At 36.1% G+C, this 23,232-nt stretch overlaps 2 protein-coding genes across 5 annotated transcripts; one reads left to right on the top strand and one right to left on the bottom strand.

Moving 5' to 3' along the window:
* Positions 1-1,153: 1,153 nt before the first annotated feature.
* Positions 1,154-20,027, top strand: LOC121296189 (myosin light chain kinase 3-like). 3 transcript variants are annotated; one of them, XM_041221467.1, is made up of 13 exons: positions 1,154-1,357; positions 8,306-8,441; positions 9,086-9,494; positions 10,235-10,758; positions 11,020-11,125; positions 13,273-13,366; positions 14,240-14,349; positions 15,151-15,289; positions 15,720-15,790; positions 16,243-16,371; positions 16,747-16,899; positions 18,445-18,577; positions 19,105-20,027. In XM_041221467.1, the coding sequence occupies exons 1-13, from the start codon at positions 1,280-1,282 to the stop codon at positions 19,177-19,179; spliced, it is 2,157 nt and encodes a 718-aa protein (XP_041077401.1). In that variant the 5' UTR covers positions 1,154-1,279; the 3' UTR covers positions 19,180-20,027. The 3 variants fall into 3 exon arrangements, with proteins under 3 accessions (XP_041077401.1, XP_041077398.1, XP_041077399.1); XM_041221464.1 differs by lacking the exon at positions 1,154-1,357 and adding an exon at positions 5,958-6,983; XM_041221465.1 differs by lacking the exons at positions 1,154-1,357; positions 18,445-18,577; positions 19,105-20,027 and adding exons at positions 5,962-6,983; positions 17,169-17,825.
* A 97-nt stretch (positions 20,028-20,124) lies between these two features.
* LOC121296191 (origin recognition complex subunit 6-like) lies at positions 20,125-23,118 on the bottom strand. Of its 2 annotated transcripts, XR_005947035.1 has the most exons (4): positions 22,962-23,118; positions 22,285-22,414; positions 21,507-21,635; positions 20,125-21,014 (listed from the first exon to the last, which is right to left on the bottom strand). XR_005947035.1 is itself a non-coding variant. In XM_041221469.1 (3 exons), exons 1-3 carry the CDS (start codon positions 21,946-21,948, stop codon positions 20,903-20,905), a joined length of 366 nt encoding a protein of 121 aa, XP_041077403.1. In that variant the 5' UTR covers positions 21,949-22,007; the 3' UTR covers positions 20,125-20,902. The 2 variants fall into 2 exon arrangements, 1 of the variants encoding a protein (XP_041077403.1); XM_041221469.1 differs by lacking the exons at positions 22,285-22,414; positions 22,962-23,118 and adding an exon at positions 21,824-22,007.
* Positions 23,119-23,232: the final 114 nt, after the last annotated feature.

Below are 23,232 nucleotides of genomic sequence, written 5' to 3'. Positions count from 1 at the left end.
AAACACCCATAAGTACATGATGGAGCCCCCATTTAAAACACAAACACTTACATCACATCTATATTTAAATCTGGATCTCTTCAATTTAAGTATGATTTGGCACTAGAAACAGTGGAATACAGTATTTAGTTTATTTCACAATTTCATCTTTAAGCCGTTTTAGTAACACCTTCTAGTAATGGGATTTATTGGTGCTGTATTTGAAATATAATGGTTATATAATTGGCCTATATTGAGGGCAGGAGCATGTATTCGGGCATATTGTGGAAGCAGGTGTGTGTTGAAGGTTTCTGCCATTTGTGTCACTGTAGCACATATATTGCTTGTTACAATACATAGCACATATCTTTGGGCTTGATCCATCATTACCTGCTTGCTACCTGAGTTGTGCTTTCTGGTGGTAGGTTATCTGCAAACATTGCCATTGCAGGAACACCTGGCATATTCGATGAACTAGTTGTTAATGCAGCCACTATTCACAGACATACACTATCATCCCACTTGTGGTGTAACAGAGATTTTTCTGCTTTGTTATTGTTGTTACAGAATAGTTGCACACAACCTAGACTAGTTGACATATCTTATAAAGGTCTAGTGGGTCACACAGCATGATCCTATGACCACTTCAGCAAGATATTATTTTGTTTCCAACATTCATCCAAAACAAAAGACTTGAAGCTTGTTATCAGTTTTGACATTTGGCCACATTTGAGCTCTTAAAACAAAACCATATCACAGGCTTACCCAGAAACTTGGATGCCACTGATGATATCACATTTACATGAATTTGAACCCCTGTGTTTCCAATACACTATAGCATACTGGGAAGACTAAAGAACTATAGCCTGTCTTCCAAAGCCGTTTTGTAGAATTGCCATGCATGGGCTTCAGTAGCTATTTTCCTATCAGTGAAGATTAAAGCGATTATACCTTCAACAATACAGGAAGTCCCTCACCTTGGAATTATCCAGACAAAAGCCAATGTGGGCCTATTTTTAGACTGACTCCTCATATTCCCGAAATACTCAGTGTAATCTATAGCAGCTGTTATCTTTTTGGATGATGTGGCGAGGTCATGGGTGCTGCCCTGGTGAAGTATCAGTGATAGCACAATGGGGTATTACAAATACCCGACAACGTGTTGTATACGATGCAATGCCTGCCTGGTATAACGCAGTTAAAGTTCCAGCATAATTAATTCTTCCTTGGGCCTAGTTTCATTACCACTTGGAACACAGACAGTGACTAACAGACCTGAAAGAATGCATGGGTAAAAGTGATGAGGACCTCTGTCTACAGATCCCTTCTGCTCAGCACTGGTGGGTTTAACGTTTCTGCATACATAGAAAAGTTTACGGTAAGTCCTTTTTTTTGTATTTTTTTCTTTCTTTTTAAGGTTTACACAGAAAAAAGCTAGGATGTTCTAGCTATTGTAAGCCAGATATTGAGTTCTCAAAGGAATACAAACAAAATCACTTAATGTCATTGGAATTGTAATGAAATGAAAGAAAAGTAAGTGATACAGGAAAAGAATTGAGATACGCAGTAAGGAACCTCGATGATCACGGACATAACTAAGGTTTTAATATGGTGTGTCCTGTGTATCGAATGGGTGTTGACTGGATACATTACATGAATTTAAAAGAAACTTGAGAGTTGTATTAATTCATTATACATGCTTAACATTGGAATTACTGACACCACCTCTTTAAACCTCATGAGTACACAATGGACTCAATGTACAATATATACTGCAGTTTGTATTACTGGCACCAAGTGAAATAATAGCAGTAGGTGATTAACTGGTGATAATGGATATACTTGGGTTTGGGGGGAAAGTTACAGTCTTATTTTTACACTTTCCATACTGGCATTGACCAGCGTGATTTATAAACTAGGGTTAAGCAATCATTGTGGCAAAAATTCCTTTGTGAATTCACATTATCTGTAGATGAGAATGTTGCATTGAAATCTGCTGCTATGCCAGTGAGCAGCAGAATTTGTGAATCGGGAAAATCCATCCAGCTAAATTCTAAAAGCAAAAGCAGGAAACAGGTTTACAGCAGCAGCGGGATTCATTAAACGCACATTTCACTATAGATACGAGTCATTCGACTATTGAACTTCACACTAAACAAAAGGAATATGTGACTGTTTAAAAATCAGGAGATATTTGTTTGCTATTCTGTTGAGGTGGGTCTGTCTGCCAGCTACTGTACTTTGGCAGACAATGATTAAAGCTTAGAAAAGTGTACTTCAATAACACGATAACATGGGACATTTCAGCTTGAAAGCAATACAACATGATAACCTTTTAATTATTCCACTCAAGAGCTACTTCTACTGACACAGAGCTCCTCAGACGGGATCATTGATGTTTTCATCTTGAGTTGTTGAAGGTAAAGAGCAGATCAATTTTAATTATAGCACTCATCTAATTATATAATGATATATCTAAGGACTCTGTGTGCTACACTTATAGATCAAAGACATAAACATCAGTTCTCTCCTATTGACAGTGTTATGGCAGTTTTTTTTTGCTTAACTGCTATATATCTACTAGGTCAGGGGTTTTCAACCGGGGGTAGGCATACCCTTGGGGCACTTCTAAGGATCATAGGGGGTATGCATGATGACTCAGAAACAAAATAATGATCTTAAATTGATTTTTTAAAACTGTATTATATATTGTCTCTAAACCACTATGCATAAATATTTCATTTTTGTTTTGCAGCTCAAAGGTTAGTATAGCATAGCTTCAAAATAAACATACACCTGTATGCAAGCGTGATTTCAATTGAGTGGATTTCCACACTGATATTAGGATAGGTGAAGTAGACATCTGGCGATTCTGCCTATGGAGAGTGCACAGTAGTGTTCATGAACTTTGCAGTTTTCAACTCGTGTTTTGTTTGATTTAGTCACGGCTGCATTTTAGTAAAAGCAATAGCGGCTGGTTGAATTTATTTACAGTGTTTGATAAGAGTACATCTGGATTACCTGTATATCTTTTCTCAAGTCAAAAATTCATCCATTTCTTACTTGTGAAAGACAAACAAAGGAAGGAAACACAGAAAGTTATACAGAGTTCTTTTGGATCATATTTATGTTGGCTTTAATAAGTGTATCACTGTTAGTTGTTATAGTTTTTATCTTAAGGTTAATGATGTTGTAAACATTGAACGGCACACATAATTATGCTGAGATGGGAAGTAAATGGTAACGTGATAAACAATCACAGTGCACACTATTTGGGATTATTTATAATAACTTTGCTGACTAGAAAGCGAACATGTGTGTTTCTGAAGAGATTCCCATATACTGCCTTTTGATTCTGTCTACCCAAAGGCTTGTTTTAAGAATTATTGTTTGGTATTGTGTTCTAAACCATCAGTTTGTCAGTCCCACACTGTTGTGACATAAATTATATATTCAGATTATTTTTCCTTTTATTGTGTTACCTATCAGAAAAGTGATTATTGGAAAGGGATACTTGAGCTGAAACTTCCAGACAGAAGGGGTACAGTTTATAAAAAAGGTTTGAAACCACTGCACTAGGCCAATGGGCTAATCAAATGTAAGGTTGGGTGATAGTGTATGCTATATATAGCTTGGCCTATATTCTTCTGTTTGCTGCAATCTGAGACCTATCAAAACTATTGGCAGATGGACAGCTTACCTCAACCAGTCAGGATTTGTACTGTCTGTCCTGGGTAGGGATCAACGCCAGGGTCACAGAATACTGGCTGTACTGAAAAAACCATCATGGCTTTCATTTCAAGTCTTGTTCTTGGTAAAGGAAACCATATTCTAAATTGAGATTACATGAACAAACTGTGCCACCAAACTAGGATACTTTGGGCAGTTTGCAGTTGATTGGCTGTTGAGCCAGTTTTTTGTTTACATCAGTTATCAGATAAATTCCTTATACTGGGTAGAGATGACAAGCAAACACAGTATGTTATCTAAGTGTGGATGTGTTCTGTCATTTAGCTATTTACCATTCTCATTTACAATGCTTTCACTAGGCTTTTAATATGTTGTGGCTCCAATGTAATTATTATCAATAGAAATTCATATAAACTGCCCTTCAGGAACAAAACAAATGACTATTTTAGGTAACTGGAAAAATTCATTAGCATCTAAAACAGGTGGAAATCAATGCTGGATATTTGCAATTTAAAAAAAAAATGTAATTTTTTCATAGAGGATTTGTAAGAGAGAAATATATTCTTGGAAATTCTGCAAACCTGAAAATGATTTTAAAGAAACAGCTAACAAAACTAGGTTCCAAAAGAACCATGGTAATGTCCTCTGATGTCCCGTGTCAGCTATGACATCACATAACCCATTGAAATAAGTAATAGGGTCCTTGCCATTGCGTAATATAATTGATCATTGTATTGCTTGTTTAAAATAAGGTTTAAACAATTATTTAATTATCTTTTTAAATTACATGTAAGGAAAATTATATTCTTTTATGTTTTGTTGTAAGAAACAAAAAATGGGGCACTTTATGAAGTGTCTACATTTTGTTACATTTCATAAGTAGCTGTTACATATGATCAAGTGATATATGCCATTTATGCACACCTGACAAAATTGTAATACTTAATTTAACTTTTACTTTGATATATTCTGCTAAAATGTCAAGGGTTGGACACAGAGCATACATCTCTAAGCAACTGTGCATAAACAAACCAGTACCCAGATCTGTTTGTCACGCTATATTGGGATTCTCTAACAAGCCAAGTTAAATGAACTATTCTAATCTGTTAAACGGTACACCAGTTCAATGCAAACCTGGCATTGAAGAGTAAGTAGCGGGGTTCTGAAAAATATAACGTTCTACATCCCCACGTGTTGCTACAACTTTTTAAATAACATACCTGTCATTTTTCTTTTCATTGTTAACAGCCTGACAACTTTTTACTTTTATAACTTTAAAGTCTGTTTTTTCTTGCTGTGTTACCTGTTTGACAATGTAGGCAACAATCCTTACACTGTCAGTGGACTAGAGCGGGCATTTTGAAAGGATCTTTGAAAAGACTTGAAAGTTATAAGTGTAAAAAGTTTTCAGGATGTTAACAATTAAAAGAAAGATTACAGGCGTGTTATTTAACAGTTCTAGCAGCACGTGTAACACTATATGTTTCGGAACCCTGTTACTTACTCTTTGGCTGCTTCCACCCTTCCTCATAACATGTTAATAGAGTCCTGAACATTGCCTGGTGCCTCCATCTTCTGGGATTTCTTCTTAGCGGTAAAATATTTTTGTTGCTGGTCTCTTAATTAGTAGGGCAAGCTTTTGTATTAAATATTTTCATGACAGGTTGGTGAAATCGATATGTACCATTATAAGCAAATATCAGGAGCTACCAAAATGTCCTCAACCAAATCATCTTGCTGTCCTGCTATGGTCATGTAACATGTTAGTGTCTTATATCCACTTGGGCTAACTCCTCATATTCAAAGCTAATGAAAAGGTGACACTGTTTCAGTTTCTACACATTGTAGTAATAAAACTGATTGCTACATTGGCAGTAGTAAATCTCATTGAGTATTTTCTTAAGTGACTGATCACATGACCATAGCATGCAACAGCTTCAAGGCTCCGAGAAGACGCAAGAGAGATTTAAAAAAAAAAAAAAATTGTGAAAAAGTGGTGAAGACAAGATGAGACAGATGTGAAAAACAATACCCTCCATCAAATGGTGAGATATATGGAATTAAAGAACTATGAAGTAATTTTCCATGGAACTTCCCCTTAAATAAACAACCTTATCAGGATTTAAATTAACTTGAGCAATCTAGATACTGGTGTGCCAGACCAGCCTTTCATTCCATTGTCAGAGAGGTTTATTTTTAATTTGGGGTGGCAGCCAATGCACTTTGCGTTAGTTGCATTAACACCATTTGAGAACATGTGTTCTCCATGACTGCTACAGTAAAACAGCTGTAGCTATCTCTGAGTCAATAATACCAACTCATTCCTGCTCAATGCAAACACTGGAGAAATATGCTTGAGGTAGGAAAAAAGCAAGAAAACAAACCTTTGCCTCCAGTTGAACATCTTGCTCTGCTCTACTGCATGCCTGCACTGCGAAAAGGTAATTCCTCAAATGCCCGGCAATCAACAGCCTCTTCAGAAACAATTTTAAATGTTTTGGTGACGTCAAGGGAGAGAAAGTATTTGGCCTGTGCATACCATAGTAGTTCATTTAAAAGCCTTGTAGAAAACTAAAACGGATAGCATATCAAAGCAGAGGTGTTTATTTAAGAGTAGTGTCATTCCACTGGCACAAAGAGAGAATCAGTCCCAGAAGAGCTTCTGCTGTGGAAAGAACATTAACCCTTAAAAGCCTGGCTAATTGTGGGAGAAGAAAAAAAAAAAGCAAGTGCATGGTTGAATGTGAAACAGACGTCCTATTGGAAAAATGAATAAACAGATGTCTCTTACGGCATGTATCGCCAAAATGTATGAAGGTGGCACTTTGGACCGTGCTGGTGGAACCAGGACAAATTCACCCATGAAAAAGCCCGGCACTAGTCTCAGTGCCATAGACAATAAGCTGAATCTTCTGGATGAAAAAGTGGAGAAAATTTCGAAAAGTCAGGCGGAAGTCATGAAGAAGCTTGAAGCAGTCTACCAGAGCATCAGGAACCTGGAAAATGGCATAGCAAGACTGAAGCCAGCAAAGGAACCTCCAAGCTCTGGAGAAGATCATTTGAAGCAGGGAGAGCTGAGTTTATACAATGAGATCAAGGCTCTGTGCACTGAAAGCGTGAACCTGCTGAAGTCCCTGCAACAGGAAACAAACAAGCAAAGAGAGAAAATTGATGTGATTGAACTCTCTGTCTCCACCACAGACAGAGTCATTACATTTGTTGGCGAGATCTTCAAAAGTTCTAAAATATTGGCCTATATCCTCAAGGGCACAGTTCCCTGGAGGAAAGGCAGTCTTTCAGAAAACACAGAAGAGGTCAGTTTGTATGGAAGATTTGATTGTTTTTACCCTAATATATGATTAGAATGAAGCTATAACACCAACCGCCACAGAATGTTTGTTATATATATATATATATATATATATATATATATATATATATATATATATATATATATATATATATATATATTCATATATTTATGCAATGCAATAAATTTGTAATTATGCAATATTTGTGATTTATTTTGTAATTTATGGATTTTAGAAATCTAGTCAAATAGTCATTCTTTTTTTCAGATTTTTATTTGAATGTCAAAAGAATATTTTGTGCATTGTATGAATATTTGAATTTCTTATAAGTTGAATACAAAATAAATAAATTGTCTTATTGGTTAATTACAACTTCTTTCTGCACTGCAGCAGCATGAAAAGGTGAATTATAACAGCTAAATAACCACAGCTAAAAAGGAGAGACACTAGAAATACAGTAATAATCCCAACTTCACAAAACTTTGAAGGCAACATTTGTTGGTGAAATGTAATTCTGAAAAACATGTAATTTTATTATTATTATTATTATTATTATTATTATTATTATTATTATTTATTATTATATAGTGATAACCTAAGCAATTAATGCACAGTCCAAATAACATATTCTTGTCTGTTACAATTCCAGTATTCCACTTATAACTGTAAATGCCTAATCATACTTTACAAAGCAAAACTATAAGAAAATGAAATAACCCTAGTAGAGAATAGACCCTCAGCTGCTTATAGGCACCCAAAGACAGCCGTGTTCTGTCGAGAGCTGCTTCACTGAGAAGTCCGTAATTCAGAAATTTGTGCTAAGTATGTATCCAGTGTGCACTACCAAATAATAAATTAAACTTGCACCATCCATTCTGGGGTGGAATACAAAAAAAAAAAAAAAATAATAATAATACTATGGGCCAAGTATTTGAATACATTGCTTACATTTACCAAAATTGAAAAACCCCTAACAGGCCAAAAATGTGTATATCTTCTGAGCTTCTGTAGGCATATACTGGTCATTTATTTTATTTATTTATTTTTAATCAATGTCTCTAAAAGTAGACTCAGATTATGCTTTTGTGTTTTTAAACAGCAGAAAAGTAAAGATAGACCTTAACCATACTCTAATGGCTAGTAACATTAGAAATACAAATAAATAAATAAATAAAACAAAATAAAAAAACAACATTATAATTCTAAAACACCTTTTTTTCCTTCGGGGATTGTACATGTATAACTATGTGTTAGAAATTCACTGTTGTTTGTTTTATAATGGAAATAATAATTCACTGTTATGTGTTCTTTTGTTTTTTTGACAGAAAAAGGAAACGGATGCAAAGCCCAAAGTTGAATTCTGCAATCGAGCAATTCAGGCGGAGTTCAGGAGATCTCCTGAGGGCACTTTAGGGTTACAAGCCTCCGCTCAGCCAAGTTTCCATCTGCACCATGAAACCAGTCAGTAAAACTCATCTCATCCCGGTCTTCTATAATCTACGATCTGTAATCCAATCTGAACCTGGACAAAACACAAAAGTCAAACAGTCAGCTGTTTTTACTGTATGATGTTTTTGTACAGTTGCTATTTATAAATTAATTCACCAACTTCCAAATATATTTCACAGCCTTCATGATCAGCCTACATATTTTTTATTATTTTTTTGCATATTGGATATTTAAAACCTGCCTTTCGATTTCTGCCAGCCCACATTCTTAACTGGGGTTCACAGAGTCCAATTGTAATTGACGATGGAAATAAATTAGTCTAATTTCAAATTGCTTTCAAGTCGTCTCAGAGGCAGATGGAAATGTAACGTTACTGAACACCTTCTATACTTGGGAGAAAAGGAGCATCATTCAATGTTTATAAGCAATACATTTTGAAAAAAATATGTATGAAATGTAAATAATGAAAACAGAACATGTGTTATAATCATAAAGGCAGTGAGTAGTTCAATTCATGTAATCTGCATGTTTCCACATCTTTGATGTAGCTTTTGTCAGATACAGTGGTTACTTTTGTCACATACAGTGATTACTTTTGTCATATACAGTGGTTACTTTTGGATTCAAACATGTGTCCTGCTTTTTTTATTTTATAGATGATACAGGTGTGAAGAAACAGCCAACTAAAACAGATGAACGGGTCAACTCGGCTCTTCAATCTCAATCCGACAATCAAGTGGATGAAAGTCCCATAGCTCCTATCACATCCACAGAAGAGCTCGCTGAGACCAAGAGCTCAGAGCTCAGTATCACAAGCACCAAACATACAGCAGAGAATAAACCGTCTCGGAAACCCAAGGAGGTCACCATCAAAAGCAAAGAACCCACTCGAACACAGACCTTTATTAAAGAAACGCATGATGTTAGAGCGAACACAGATGACCCTGATGGACCCGACTATCAGAAAAAGGAGATCACTATTGCTTTTATAACAGGGGAGACCCAGACTCCAGCCTCCGCTGCCAAACCAGAGCTGAATGAGGCTACTGCAACATCTCTTGAGTGGTAATTAAAATGTTTTCATCAGCTTTTAATCTAATGCATGCAGTTATGATATTTGTGCAAACAAAAGATTCCCATCAAACAGAAGCTACCTCTTTTGAAAAGCACACTTCATAATCTTTAAACAGAGTTGCCAAATCCTTTGAACCCTCTAAATTGCAAATGCGTTCTAATGTGTTGTCACCATGGGCAAGTTCCAACCAGTCTCATAAAAAAATTTATTAGAAAAACTCTGAGAAAGGTACTGTACACAATCAAATACAGTAGATGCTCTCTTCAAAGGCTGCACTTTTATTCAAATCCTTGCTAACTCATTTACCAAATTGCTCGTATGTACAGACAAACTGAAACCTTCATCTTCGAACCAAGACTTAATCAAAACACAAAATAATCACGATGCGCCTGCAAATAAAGGCTTTTCTGCTATTTTTACTGCCTTTTTTATCCTGACTGTTAAGTGACAAGCACCAGCATGTATGTACATATTTCTTTAGGGGTCAATCAAAAAATGTGAATTTTGGCAGGTCTAAATGCAGCTCTTCTTTTAATCATGAAACAGGACCCTGTCTGCCGTTCGATTGTGTATGTGTAACTTGTGCATAAAATAACTGTGGACTGCTAACAGTTTTGCTTTAACAAGGTAAAAAAAAAAAATATATATTTGTTTTATTATTTGTTTCAATGTGCATGTTATGAGCTCTAATGTATTTGTTGTTAAACTTTGCAATGTGTTTTTAATTTAGGCATCCTGTTATTAAGCATAACATTCCCAGTGAACTAAAAAGGAAGCCTTGTTTGGCTGAACAAGGAGCTCATTCAACTACACAGCAGCAAGAAGCAGCTCAGAAAAGCTCTAAAAATGACGTTGAAGGAGCCAAAAAACCACAGGTAGAGAAAAAAGAGGTCTGCAAAACCTCCAAAAGCGCTGTACTATTGATAAAAAACAAAGATACAGGCTCTGAAAAAGACCTTGAAGTTCCCATACCCCCCCTAAAGGATACAGCCCCAGCCAAAACCCAGAATGAGAAGAAAACCCAGGCCAGTGAAGCACAAAATATAGACAATGACAGTGTCAAGAAAAATAAGGCTGAAAAACTCTCCAAAATTGAGTCACCAAAGTCGACCAATTCTGTACAACAAACTGAGCCTGAGAAGAAGACTTCAGCAACAGAAACCAAAGTAGAATTGGAGACTAAATCTGAGGAGACCTCACACACTAAAGCTGTGACAGATGCTGAACCTCAAAAAGCATTGAGAGTTATCATTGGTAAGTACCAGGATTCTGTTTGGATATGCAGCTATTTACACTACAGTGTTTGTAGTTAAAACGTATATAAGGATGAACTGTAAGTGTGATTTTTAGCCCATTAACTGGCAACCATTTTGATGGTCAGGCTTAAAGTAAGCAATGGGTAAATTCAGCTTGTTTTTCCGTAGGTGTTTATTGACTTGTAAGTCAAGTGTAACTATTTATTGCTCAGAAGAAAACATTTGGAGTGCATTAATGTGAATTATTTCTATTTTTTAGATGACACCCCGTCTCAACCAGCGCCTTTTGAACATCGTATTGTAAGTGCCAAGCACATGGCAGTTACCTCGTACTACTCACTCATTGAGAGTGAGCTCTTAGGAGGGTAAGTTGTATCAATTACTTATTTTATTACAGTGGTGTCTAAAGAGAGAGAGGCTGTTAAAATGTACCAGTTTAGACTAATAATATAGATCCAGTTATGTCTTTTTCTTAGGTGAACAGTGAGGTAGGGAGTGAGGTAACATTCAAAAATGATTAAAACTAAAGGGTACAGCAACAATCTCAAAACGGCAGTGATACAACTAAAAGAAAAATGAGAAAATACCAGAAAATAGCACAAAGACTCAGTTTACCAAAAAACACTGTGTGGCTATTATTGACAAACACAGGAGAAAGGAACTACTGTAACTAGCTCCAGGTGTGGAAGACTAAGAAAGATTTCTGCAAAATCTGATAGAAGAATCATTCCAGCAGCCCTGCAAAATCATTGGATTACTGCAAAAGATATGACACAAGAATTGATAGAAGATGGTCAAGAAATTCATGAGTGAACAATCCAGTGATACCTTAATAAGATGAATACCCTTGGGCGAAAACCATGATGCAAACCTTTGTTAAAAACAATGCACAAAAGAAAGTGATTGGAGTTTTTTTATTGAATACTTGAAGAAACCTGATGATTTCTTCAACCAAATTTTATGGTCAGACAAATCCAAAATATAAATTTTCTTTACCAAGAAAGCAAACATATGTTTGGAGGAAGAGAGGAGAATAATTTAAAGAAACGTTCATCATGCCCACTGTTAAACATGGAGGTTGTGTGATGGTATGGGCTTGTTTTTCTTCCTCAGGCGCTGGGGGTCTTTGTATTGTGGAAGGATCAATGAATTCTGCAAAATACCAAGACTTTTTGCACTCTCATTTGTTACTCAGTGCTAGAAAGTTTATTGGACAGAAGTTTGTATACCAGGAGGATAATGACCCTAAGCATTTTGCGAAGTCTACAAAGGAATTTCTGAAAAAAGGAAGATTGCAGTTATGGATTGGCCATCTCAGTCCCCAGACTTGAATCCCATCAAGATGTTGTGGATTGACTTGAAGGCTGCTGTTGTAAAAAGGAAACCAAAGTCACTTACAGAACTCAAAGCTCTACATGTTGAAGAATGGGCAAAATTATCTCCAGAAAGATGCCAGGAACTGGTTTCAAAATACAAAAAAAAGACTGCAGACTGTAAAGGAAGCCATAAAATATAAAATAAGAGCTTGAAATTAGCCAGACAGAGGCTATGCTAAGGTATTTTTTTATTATTTCCAGTGGAGTGTTACTTTGCACTACGTTGCTAAAGTAACAGTAAGAGGTAAAGGTCTTTACTTTAATTCCCTTGACCCTGGACAAATCTTAAGAATAGAAATAGGTCCAAGGTGAACTTGAAGCAGTTTGTTATAGAAGGCCTGCTCGCTTGCAGACATCTCCCAGCTGCTGCCCCTGGTTATATTTCTATAGCTGGCGCAACTAAAATCTAAAAACAGATTAGAATTCTGAAAAGGGCCTGTGCTCTTTATAGAAGGCCAAATACTTTCACGAAAACATGTCAACACTCAACATGAATTGGATTTTAAGGTTAAATAATTAGAAGAGGGGCAAGAATTAAGGGTATAACTAATGTCAGGCCCACATATGAAATGACTAAAATCGACAGGAGACTTTGATAAGAAAATTAATAAATTGATAGTTGTGGCTTCTCTTCTCTTTCCTGTTTTTTTTTCTCAGGTATTAAAAAAAAATTAGAAGTAAATTGTTGGTTTCTATTTCACTACTTCAGTCCTGTCTCTTTATTATTTATATATAATTGCATTGTCATTCATTTTGCAGTCGATCTTTGTTACTGAAAAATATAATAAGCAAGCTCAGGTGTCTCACAAGAGCAGTTGTACCCTGAAATCTCTTTTCTAACAATGATCAACGACCAGGAGTGAAAGCCTTACCAGAACTTTGTTTACTTAAGTGAAATCTCCAAATGAGGTGAAACTGGCAACAAATGTCCCACTTCCAAAAATTATAAACCAGCACAGATTCAAATATTTTTAGCACTGCAGACTCGGGCAGTGTATATTTTCACGATGATTTCCCATTTATTTAACGATCTAGAATGTGAATCTGTATATGCAGTATTCTTATTTCCATCTCCTCTATCTCACACTCTAGGGAAAATCACTTTATGGCTTGTCTGTGTGTGTTTGTGTTGACAGGGGACGATTCGGCCAGGTTCACAAGTGTGCAGAGCTGTCATCTGGCCTCATGCTGGCTGCCAAGATAATACAAGTTAAAGGCTTGAAGGACAGGGTAAGCAGTGAATCAAGGATACATGGGCAGACACACAGGGCTTGTAGTTCCTGTGAAGCTGATTTATGGATGTCCATCTGCACATTCTATTCATAGCTATCTCACACTGACACAGTCTGAGTCTCCATTGATGGGTTTGTTCTGGAACCTTCCAATCCTGTTTAACTGCACTTAACCTTTCCATTCACAAGACACAACTTTACCTTACTGGTGTTTTAAATAACAAACAAGGGCCATAGTAAGAATGGTTTCACAACAACCGAGCATTGTTTATACAGTACCTTCAAAGTTTGTACATATCGGACACTGATAGTGACTTTGATGTAACATATCTGGGTACAATGTTCCATGACAATACCATCTTTTTAGTAATGTGATCATAAATGCAAAAAACAAGTTATCGGGGCAAGACATTTAAACAACAAGATATTTGCATTCCAAGTTTGTGAAACATTTTTTTTTTTTTTTATTTAAAAACTGGACAAGCTTGATTTAAATAGCATAACCAGTACCTTAAATGTAGCTACACTGAACACTGGCCTTTAAACTTAATCAAGTTATTTGAGGGGTTTATGGGAAGTGGTGGGGGGACTTGATTCAATAATATATCAGAACAGTGGGCTGTCCTAAAGATTTACACTTACCTACTAGCACCACCTGCTGAAATATGAAGGAACTGCAACAATAATCAAACTACTTTGTATTGTATGCCAATTGGAGCCAAATCAACACTGAGTGCTATGCAATTGGGAATACATTTAACCATTAACCCTTTGCATCCAGGATCCCTCCCACCACAGTTGTAAGAGGTGTTAGGAAATACAGTGGATTATTTTATGATGTTTGTCTTTTTATTTTCTTTCTCTGATTAAGGATGACGTCAAGAATGAAATTGGTGTCATGAACCAGTTAAATCACGTCAATTTGATCCAGCTGTATGATGCCTTTGAGTCCAAGAACAATCTGACTTTGATTATGGAATAGTATGTTTGGAAGTTTTTCAATTCTAACATTTTTCATCATAAATAATTGCGCACCCACACAGAGTACTTGTAACAGATGCTAAGCTGATGCACAGATAACTGTAGAACTCTTAATTGCACCTCTAGCCACCTGTTAGAGCTATGCAGTTCCATATCTATATCTTTATCTATGTTTATATGGGTTAAATGGGTTATTAAAGCAACATAATAAAGGCGAATGTAGTATCAAGTTATTTTTTTTTCTTTTGTTTTCAGTTCATTTAATGCAGGCATTTTGTGACCGTTAACTTAAGAAGATTCTATTAAACCCCAATGCCCTGAGAGGTCTTAATATAATTTTTTGGTTTTCTAAAGTAAACTAAAGAACCCATAAGTTACAGTTTATCTATTTTTTTTTCTCCAAGGCAAAACTGGTTCCAATAAAACTAAATGGAAGACTGTATAAGCCCTTATAATTGATGATAGGAGCAGTTTTCTACTTTTATTTCTTCTACAGAACGGGGACATTTTTGTATCATAGCAAAAGCTTTTTAAATTGGTGCTTTCCTCGCGTTCTTGTGGTTTTTCTCTGTGAAGAGGAAAAATCCAAGCTGATTTACAGACTTCACATTTGCAGCATCGCAAACAGCGATAGTGTACAAATCAGTGATCTTGTACACATTCACACTGAGATCTGTTCTGATGCCTGTAACTACACAGCAAGTGTAATAAAAACATGAAGAAAAACAATTGTTCTAGTTTAAATTGCCAGGCCAGTAGATGGAAAGTCTACTCACCGCTTGTTTTGTTGCCGTTCTGCAGTATTGGTGGAGGAGAATTATTTGACAGAATCATCGATAATTATCAGCTCACTGAACTGGATGCCATCGTATTTACCAAACAGATCTGTGAGGGAGTTCAGTACCTACATCAGCAGTACATTCTCCATTTAGACCTGAAGGTAAGGCTCAAACATCACGCCTGACTTTCTGGACAATGTGGTGGAGCTCAGTTTTAAATCACCTTGTGTGTATTGCAAGAAAATAAATGTGTATAACACCATGTTCTGTCTCCCTGCCTGGTACCAATGGTTAAACTATTGAAAATATATGAACAAGGTAATAAACTGGTTTTGTAAAAAGCAAGGTAGGGTACATCATTAATGATTACATTAGCTGTATGCTTTTTTTTCTTTAGCATAATCACATTATTTGCATTCGAATTTTGAGTATTTAAATAATACTGTGTTATTTTAGTATTTTTTATGGGTATAAGATATATATAATAATATATAATTATACTAATAAATATATGTATATATAATTATATATATATATATATATTAAAAATACAAATATTTTTCTACTTTCTTTTTTTTTAATTCTTTTTAGCCAGAAAACATTTTATGTGTAAACCACACAGGAAATCAAATAAAAATCATTGACTTTGGACTGGCAAGAAGGTAAGAAGTGACCCTTCATTAATTCCAGGGGTTGATTAGCTCAACCTATACCCTTTACAGAGTAGCAGAGTGTTGAATGCACTGAAGCTGTTTTTGGTAGATAATTAGCTGCCTTTATAGGTTCCTACATTGCAGCTTTGACAGTGGTAAAATAAATAGCCATTATATGTCAATGAGCTATACAAGACTTATTAAACTTTATACCAGATAAATCCTCAAAGAAGTGATAAGCAAAGCCTTATGCATGTACACGCACATTGTACTAGGGGTAGAAAGCATGCAGTTATTCCTGTGGTTAAGCCCAATTCCCATAACCTGGTTGAATGTCTTAAAAAGTGGAACTTCTTCAGCTGTAACAGTGCAACTATATATTAATGAGAGAACTTGGCATGCATTATGAATGGAATGCAATTTTTTGTGATCAATTGATTACATTTTTGCTTCTGGGACAGGTACAGACCCCGTGAGAAGCTGAAAGTTAACTTCGGCACCCCTGAGTTCCTGGCCCCAGAAGTGGTGAACTACGACTTTGTTTCATTCCCTACTGATATGTGGAGTGTAGGAGTTATCACGTATATGCTGTATGTGTCACTGGGAAATGCTGACTGTTTCTTAAACATTGATTTAAAGGATATTTGCATCCTTGGGTCCCTAAGTCAGTATAATCTTTTAATGCTATTTATAAACATGAGAAAAAATGGTAGACTGTACATTGGGTGTGATGTAAAAATCATACAAATCGCTTTGGTATCTGGCTTTATAGGAGGCATTTTGCTCATCACCTGTAAATTAGTATGCTTGTAATACATACATGCCTGCAGTTGGATTGTCTGTTCTTTTGCAAATCTGTCAGTCATTGGAAACTAAAAATACCCTGAAGTATGTCCTACTTCTGCTTAGTAACAGCGTGATTTGGAGCATTGGACTGGTCTGTAACGACAATGTGCTTTTTCCAGCCTGAGTGGGATGTCTCCTTTCCTTGGAGATAACGACACGGACACCATGAATAATATCCTCCATGGCAGCTGCGAGTTTGACTCCGACTCATTTGGAAATGTCTCTGCGGAGGCCAAAGACTTCATCTCTAGGTTGCTAGTGTCCGAAAAATGGTATGCCCCATACTTAACATTTAGAGTACTGACAGGAGCATGAACCAGTACATCCCTTTAAGTTTAGCTTTCAAAACATTTAATAAAGAATTTGTGACCGAAGGGGATATAGCAGATAGACCCATTTTTTAGAACGATCTCCACCAGGCCAGATCGGCTTCTTTTTACTCCCCACATAGGATAACCATTAAGTGAAATCTTGTTGTTCCCTGTATAATTTGAACATCAATATGCTCTTTCGCTAATGCTGCCACTGCTTCTTTTTACAGATTCTTGCTGGAATGATCAATCTTTTCATTTCAAGAGACCCTCGTATTGATTTGTTTTTAATGAACTCACAGAGGTTTTTTTTCCAAGGCACCCCATTGTTGTGTCTTAGTACAATATGTTGCTTCACAGCTTTGGTTGGCAAGCAGTGGCTGCAAAATGGCTGCAATGATCTCTAGTAATGAACGGGGCTTTCACAGGACACACTGCAACTCATTTGTAGTGATAATTCTAAAGCATGCTCATGTTCCAGTTTGTGCTGAAGTAGGACTGCAGCTGGATAACATGACCCTTTACTGAGAACATTTCATACATTTTTGAAGAGAGCAGAGTACATTTTCAATCAATTGCGTGGATTATATCCAAAATACTCATCTAACTGGCATACAGTATTTGCTGCCTATAAAAAGTAAGGAGCTTAACAGACTACTTTCCCAACCCCTTCCCTTTCCATGATGTTTGCAATTGTTCTTATTGCAATTACACCCATACTATTTTTATTCTCTGTGCTCTGACTTTTAGTTCAGGAGCTGCTCTTCAATTTTAGTTGCCTGTGATAGAAATATCTAGTGCATAGCAGTGCATTTCCAGAAAAACAGAAGGAAGGAAACTGGATCCAAAGGGGCAACTAGATTGCGATTTGGCTGGTTTAGCCTATTATATATATATATATATATATATATATATATATATATATATATATATATATATATATATATATATATATATATATATATATCTTTGTCAGACAACTAGAAGTTTAAACCAGCTCCTGAACCCAGGTGAAAGCCCCTTAAAGAGTAGGTTGTGGGGTTCCCGGAAATATAGCGTTACACGTCTGCTCTAGTGCACTGTAGTATATGGATTATTACCCACATTGTCAAACAGGTATCACAACCATAACAATCCATGGTACGAACAGAAAAGTCAGGATGTTAACAATGAAAAGGAAAATTACTTAAACAGTTTAATTATTTAAACAGTTGTAACAACATGTGGGGGCATGTAACGCTCTATTTTTCGGAATGAGACAATGACAATGAGACAAACTAGTTAACTACGTACAGACTATGGAATAACTAATGCCTCAAGCCATTCAAATTTCTGTTCAACACAATGGATATTGACCGATTGTATGAAATATTTCCAGTACAACACAATAAGAGGATAATACAAAAAGACAAATATATACCACTGAGCAATTCTTGTTTGTTTTTTTTTCTAATCTCCTCAAGTACACAGGTAGGGTTAAAGTGCAGGCTTCTCTTTCTTTAACAGCAGCCGAATGAGTGCCACTGGATGCTTGAAGCATGACTGGTTGAACAACTTAGCAGAGAAAGCGAAAAGGTGCCAAGTTCTTCTCAAGTCTCAGCTTCGTTTAAAGAGTTACTTGGCTCATCGACAGTGGAAGGTAATTGGTTCTGCGTCAGATCAACTGGTATTTGCAAATGTAATATTTGTGGTTTTTGATTTTGCTGTTATGCAAAAGGAATGGATGTCTGACTTCACAGAATTGTATATTTTAGCAGATCAAATAACTAATAGTTAGATTTACACCACTCACACAAAAAAAAAGTCGTTTGGCTAATTTTGCAAAAAATTATAGTTTACGATTTTAAGAAAAAATAATTTTGGGCTCAAACAAATATGTCTTGTTTTACAGTGGTCTGAACAGCACATTAATTCCCTAAACTTCAGATAGGGACCGAGTCATAATGCATCATTTAAATGACTAGCTTTCAGGTTTTAAAATCTGTTTTCTTACCTCTGCTTAGCACGAGCAACATAATCACTGTTTTTTTCTGTTGAACCTCTTTTTTTCTGTTGAAGTAGAACCAAAGATTCTAAGCTATAAAAGGCTGGGCAGCAATTACATTAAGATTGGACCAATTGTTCACAGTAGCTTAAAAACAATGTATTTTTTTTTTTTTTTGGCAGAAACATTTCTATGTAGTCGCTGCTGCCAATAGACTGAAGAGAATCCACCAGCGCGGGTCTGTGAATCCTGCATAGATGGGTCAGGAGGGCTGAACAGGGCTTGGCATGGACTTTACTACTCCACACTCATTTCCTGTGGTTGCATTGCATTTCTGCTTCTTATAGACACGATGAATTGTAGAAAAATTACTTTTTTACATTAGCTGTAGTATCTAAGCATTTGATTTGATTTTTTTTTTTTTTGTAATTAATGAAGTGGCGAAATGTATTGTTGATAAATTTTGCATAAATAATATTGCTGATAGTTACATACAGTTACAATGAACACTACTACTCAACCTTTCCTAGTTCTGTTGCTACTTATCGGCCCACATTTTAGAAGCCACAAAGAAAATATTTTAAAATAATATGCAAAGCTGCTATCTGTATATTGTCAGAGAACCATTACTTTTATAACAATCTATACAAAATGAATATAGCAAGGTTTTTTTTTTTTCAGTACTTTATTATCGATTTAGTCATTTCCAGCTATAATTTTATCATCTCATAATTACTAGATTGTGGTAAACCAATCATGGGTTTTATTTGTTTCAAAATTAGAATATACAATTGTGTTTTTTTCAGCTGTATAGTCATAGTTTTATATGCAAATATGTACACTACTTTGACATAAAGTAAACCAAAGGACAGCCATACAAAAAGGTGTGGTGTTCTTTTAAAAGTATATAGAGGGGCATTTAACCCCTAATTGGCCATCACAACTGAATGTCACACAGTTGGCCAGCGTACTCATATACACAGTTCCACTTACCTTCTGTGAAGGCAGCAGTCATTTGGTGCACATGCATGTACTTGTGCTGATCACTACAAACCTACTGTACTGTACAATGTTAAAAAATAAATTGTGAAATAATTGCTTCTCAGTATGTGCCATGCCCTTTTAAACAAGTGTAATGATCTGTGCATCTCCCATGGTAACGAAATAACCATTTTGATTCTAGCAGTATGTTTCACCATTCGATCATTATGTTCCAACATATTTATTCAGATGTAAAATAGGCTTAATTTAATGCGAGGTTTTTAGACAGAATTGTCATGACTACCTTTATTAGAGACAACTAACCTTCGTGGCTATGGAACAATGCTTTGCACCTACTCCTGTGAAATGTGGCATGCCTAGCAGCAACACTAGTTAAAAAAAAAAAATAAATAAATAACCTAACAAACACAGGACTTCTAATTTATTAAAATGATTCATACAATAAAAACAAAATAGTCATCGCTTAATTAAGGGTTCGCAAATCAAGATGTATAAATGAGAAAACAAGTATTAAAGAGAGAAATACACATGAACATTTGTGTAGACAGCAAATGAACAATGTGAAGGCATTAATAAAGCATCAATGATACTCCGTCATTCACTTTCAATGGGGTTTGAAACCCTGTGATAATGAGATACTGTATACTTTCAATAAACAAACATCTGCACTGACAGTATAGAACAGCCATCGGTTGCAGAACGACCAATTCAACTGAAATACATGAAATATTTAACCAGAGGATGCATCAAGTGTACCTGAAGACAACGGTCTTCCATCTCAGATGTTATCAATTTGTAAACTCTGTGTTCTGTAGAGTTATCTGTACTTCAGGGTCCCCAAAGTCTGATTTGCAACCTCTTAACTATTGTGGCACAAAATAGCTTACTGGTTTAAAACATCACAGAAGTGGGCACTTGTAAAAAAAGTTAAAGAAACTGTAGCTTAGGTCAATCAGATAGGATCATCTCAGCAGGTATTCACTTCCTTAGTTTTGGCTGCATTTTCCAGGATTTTTCTCTTTCATTCTTCATAGTCTTGCTTGACAGATTCTTCAGGACTTTTGCTGTTTGGACATTGTTGCTGTCTCTTCTGTTGTATTAAACAAAACAAAACCACAGAAGCCGGTAAACAATTTTAGGTGCCAACAAGCTGCAAATTGAGACCAATTACTGCATACTCGAATAGCATGGTGTTATTTTCATGACGTCAACCACCGAGAATTTTAAGAAAATGCATGGGGAGTTGTAGTTAAGTTTTATAAATAGACTGTCTTCCTACCATCTTTGTTCTCTATGTACTCAAGCAATGTCTTCTGTCTCGTGCTGATATGATCTGTTCAGCAGATTCACCTGCGGGGCTCACAAGAACACTACTGCACTTAAAAACCATTACAATGCTAAATATGCAAGAACCACATAAACAACACTACAAATGATCCTTACAGGAACCCCTTAAAAGTAGAAGGTCTGAAGAGTTTTAATACCTACATCCATAGCATAAAAAAAATCACCTCCAATAGCAAGTAATTAAACATGGCCGCTCGTGCCTTCCAAAACGGTTTTGTCCTCAGTTATTACTTACTGCAAATTTGCTGTCCAAACTTCTCCAATTGGGTGCAGAGTCAATGCTGTTAACAATGCTGCAGTGGTAAAGAGCAGCTTTGATAAAGCCAATCCACTTTGCTGTGCTTCGGGCAGACTGGATTGAGATCTGCAAAAACAAAGATCAAATATAATTTTATACCGTACTAATAGGATATTTCATTCTGGATCGTTCAGAAACCAGAACACTGAGACTATATGAAAGTCAGAATAGAACCAACCACAACTCCTTACCCTCAACTGAATGCATTGAAATCCAATTCAGTTTGCATACAAGCTATCATGTTCCCTCCTCACCTGTGCAGTTTCTTCACTGCTGTATTCACTGCCTCTGTGCAACCATGCTGAACAGCCAAGTCTCGGATCCCCATTTGGGACACCAGACCCAGCATGCAATCCAGGGATTCAAATAGCTCTGGCATATCTTCTTACTTAATCCAATGTTTCTCCACATACACCAATACAAACTTTATATTGAATTGAGAGGAACAATTTTATCCATCCATTTTAATACAATCAACATTTTGCAGCTGTCACCTAATAATAATAATAATAATAATAATAATAATAATAATAATAATGTAAACATGACATAAGATGAATTGTATACCAATTAGAACATAACTAGATCGCTGGCTTCAACATATTACATACAGATTTCTATCCACAATTATACATTTGCAATTATGCATTATACAGGTAGGTCCACATCAGGTTAGCAGTGTACTTTAACGTAAACACCCTGCATGCCTTCTTACTTTGTCCACTGGGTGTTTCATTGATATTGCTGCCAGGTCCACACACATGACCGCATTGCTGGTTGCTGTTGCATGTGCGGACAGCCCGGTGAATTTCACCTGCGACAGCGGGAGGTACTCTTCTGCTTTCCTACAACGAGCAATAGTACCGTCCATATAATTACACACATCAAAAAAACACATTTAAAAATAATACATTCGACCATATCAGAGAGTTCTGTGAAGAATATGTAAAAATGTGCATGCGAAAAGCATAGGTTTGTGTGCCAGTGTTATGTACATATTGACAACAAGATAACCTTCCATTCTGTTCTAAGTCATTATGACACAGACTAGTATGCACGAGGTAAATGCCGGCAATTCAAATCTGTTTTATCTAAATATCTGTCATAGGGGTGTATCCCCCTGTAAAGTAACGATAACAGCCATACTGTGCACCACCTTGTCAAAAAAAAAAAAAAGTATTTAAACATTGTATTTACTGCCAGGCTACTGAGATCATTAGCAGGGCAAACATGACTTGTAGCCTTAAAACGCTTTAGATATTTAATTACTGCCTACACTAAGAAAAATAAGATTTGTGACTAGCGAATAAACGCTCAATGTCAATGTAAATAATGCATACCGGGTAGTACCTTTAAAACACACACAGCTTGTCTAGTTCTATTATTACATACGTGATTACTTTAACCCCAATTTGGATGCCAATCTTCTTAATTTCTTGCCCATGTTTGTTGGCTGTCTTGAAAAACTTGTCGTGAATAACTGTAAACTAGTATTAATTACAGGTTCCACTACTGTACCAAACGAGAAAGTAAGTCACTAGAGTTTCGCGGGAAATTTCAGCTGTATCAACGCCTTCCCGCTTCTTTAAGACACTGTGATTGGCTATTGGTTCTGACGTGTATTAGATTTACTTTGATTGGCTTGTTGTTAAAACACTCAGGG

This window comes from Polyodon spathula, chromosome 21 (genome assembly GCF_017654505.1).
Source record: "Polyodon spathula isolate WHYD16114869_AA chromosome 21, ASM1765450v1, whole genome shotgun sequence".
NCBI classification, from domain to species: Eukaryota; Metazoa; Chordata; class Actinopteri; order Acipenseriformes; family Polyodontidae; genus Polyodon; species Polyodon spathula.
The sequence above is the reverse complement of the archived record's forward strand: the minus strand, read 5'-3'. Positions and strand labels throughout refer to the sequence as shown.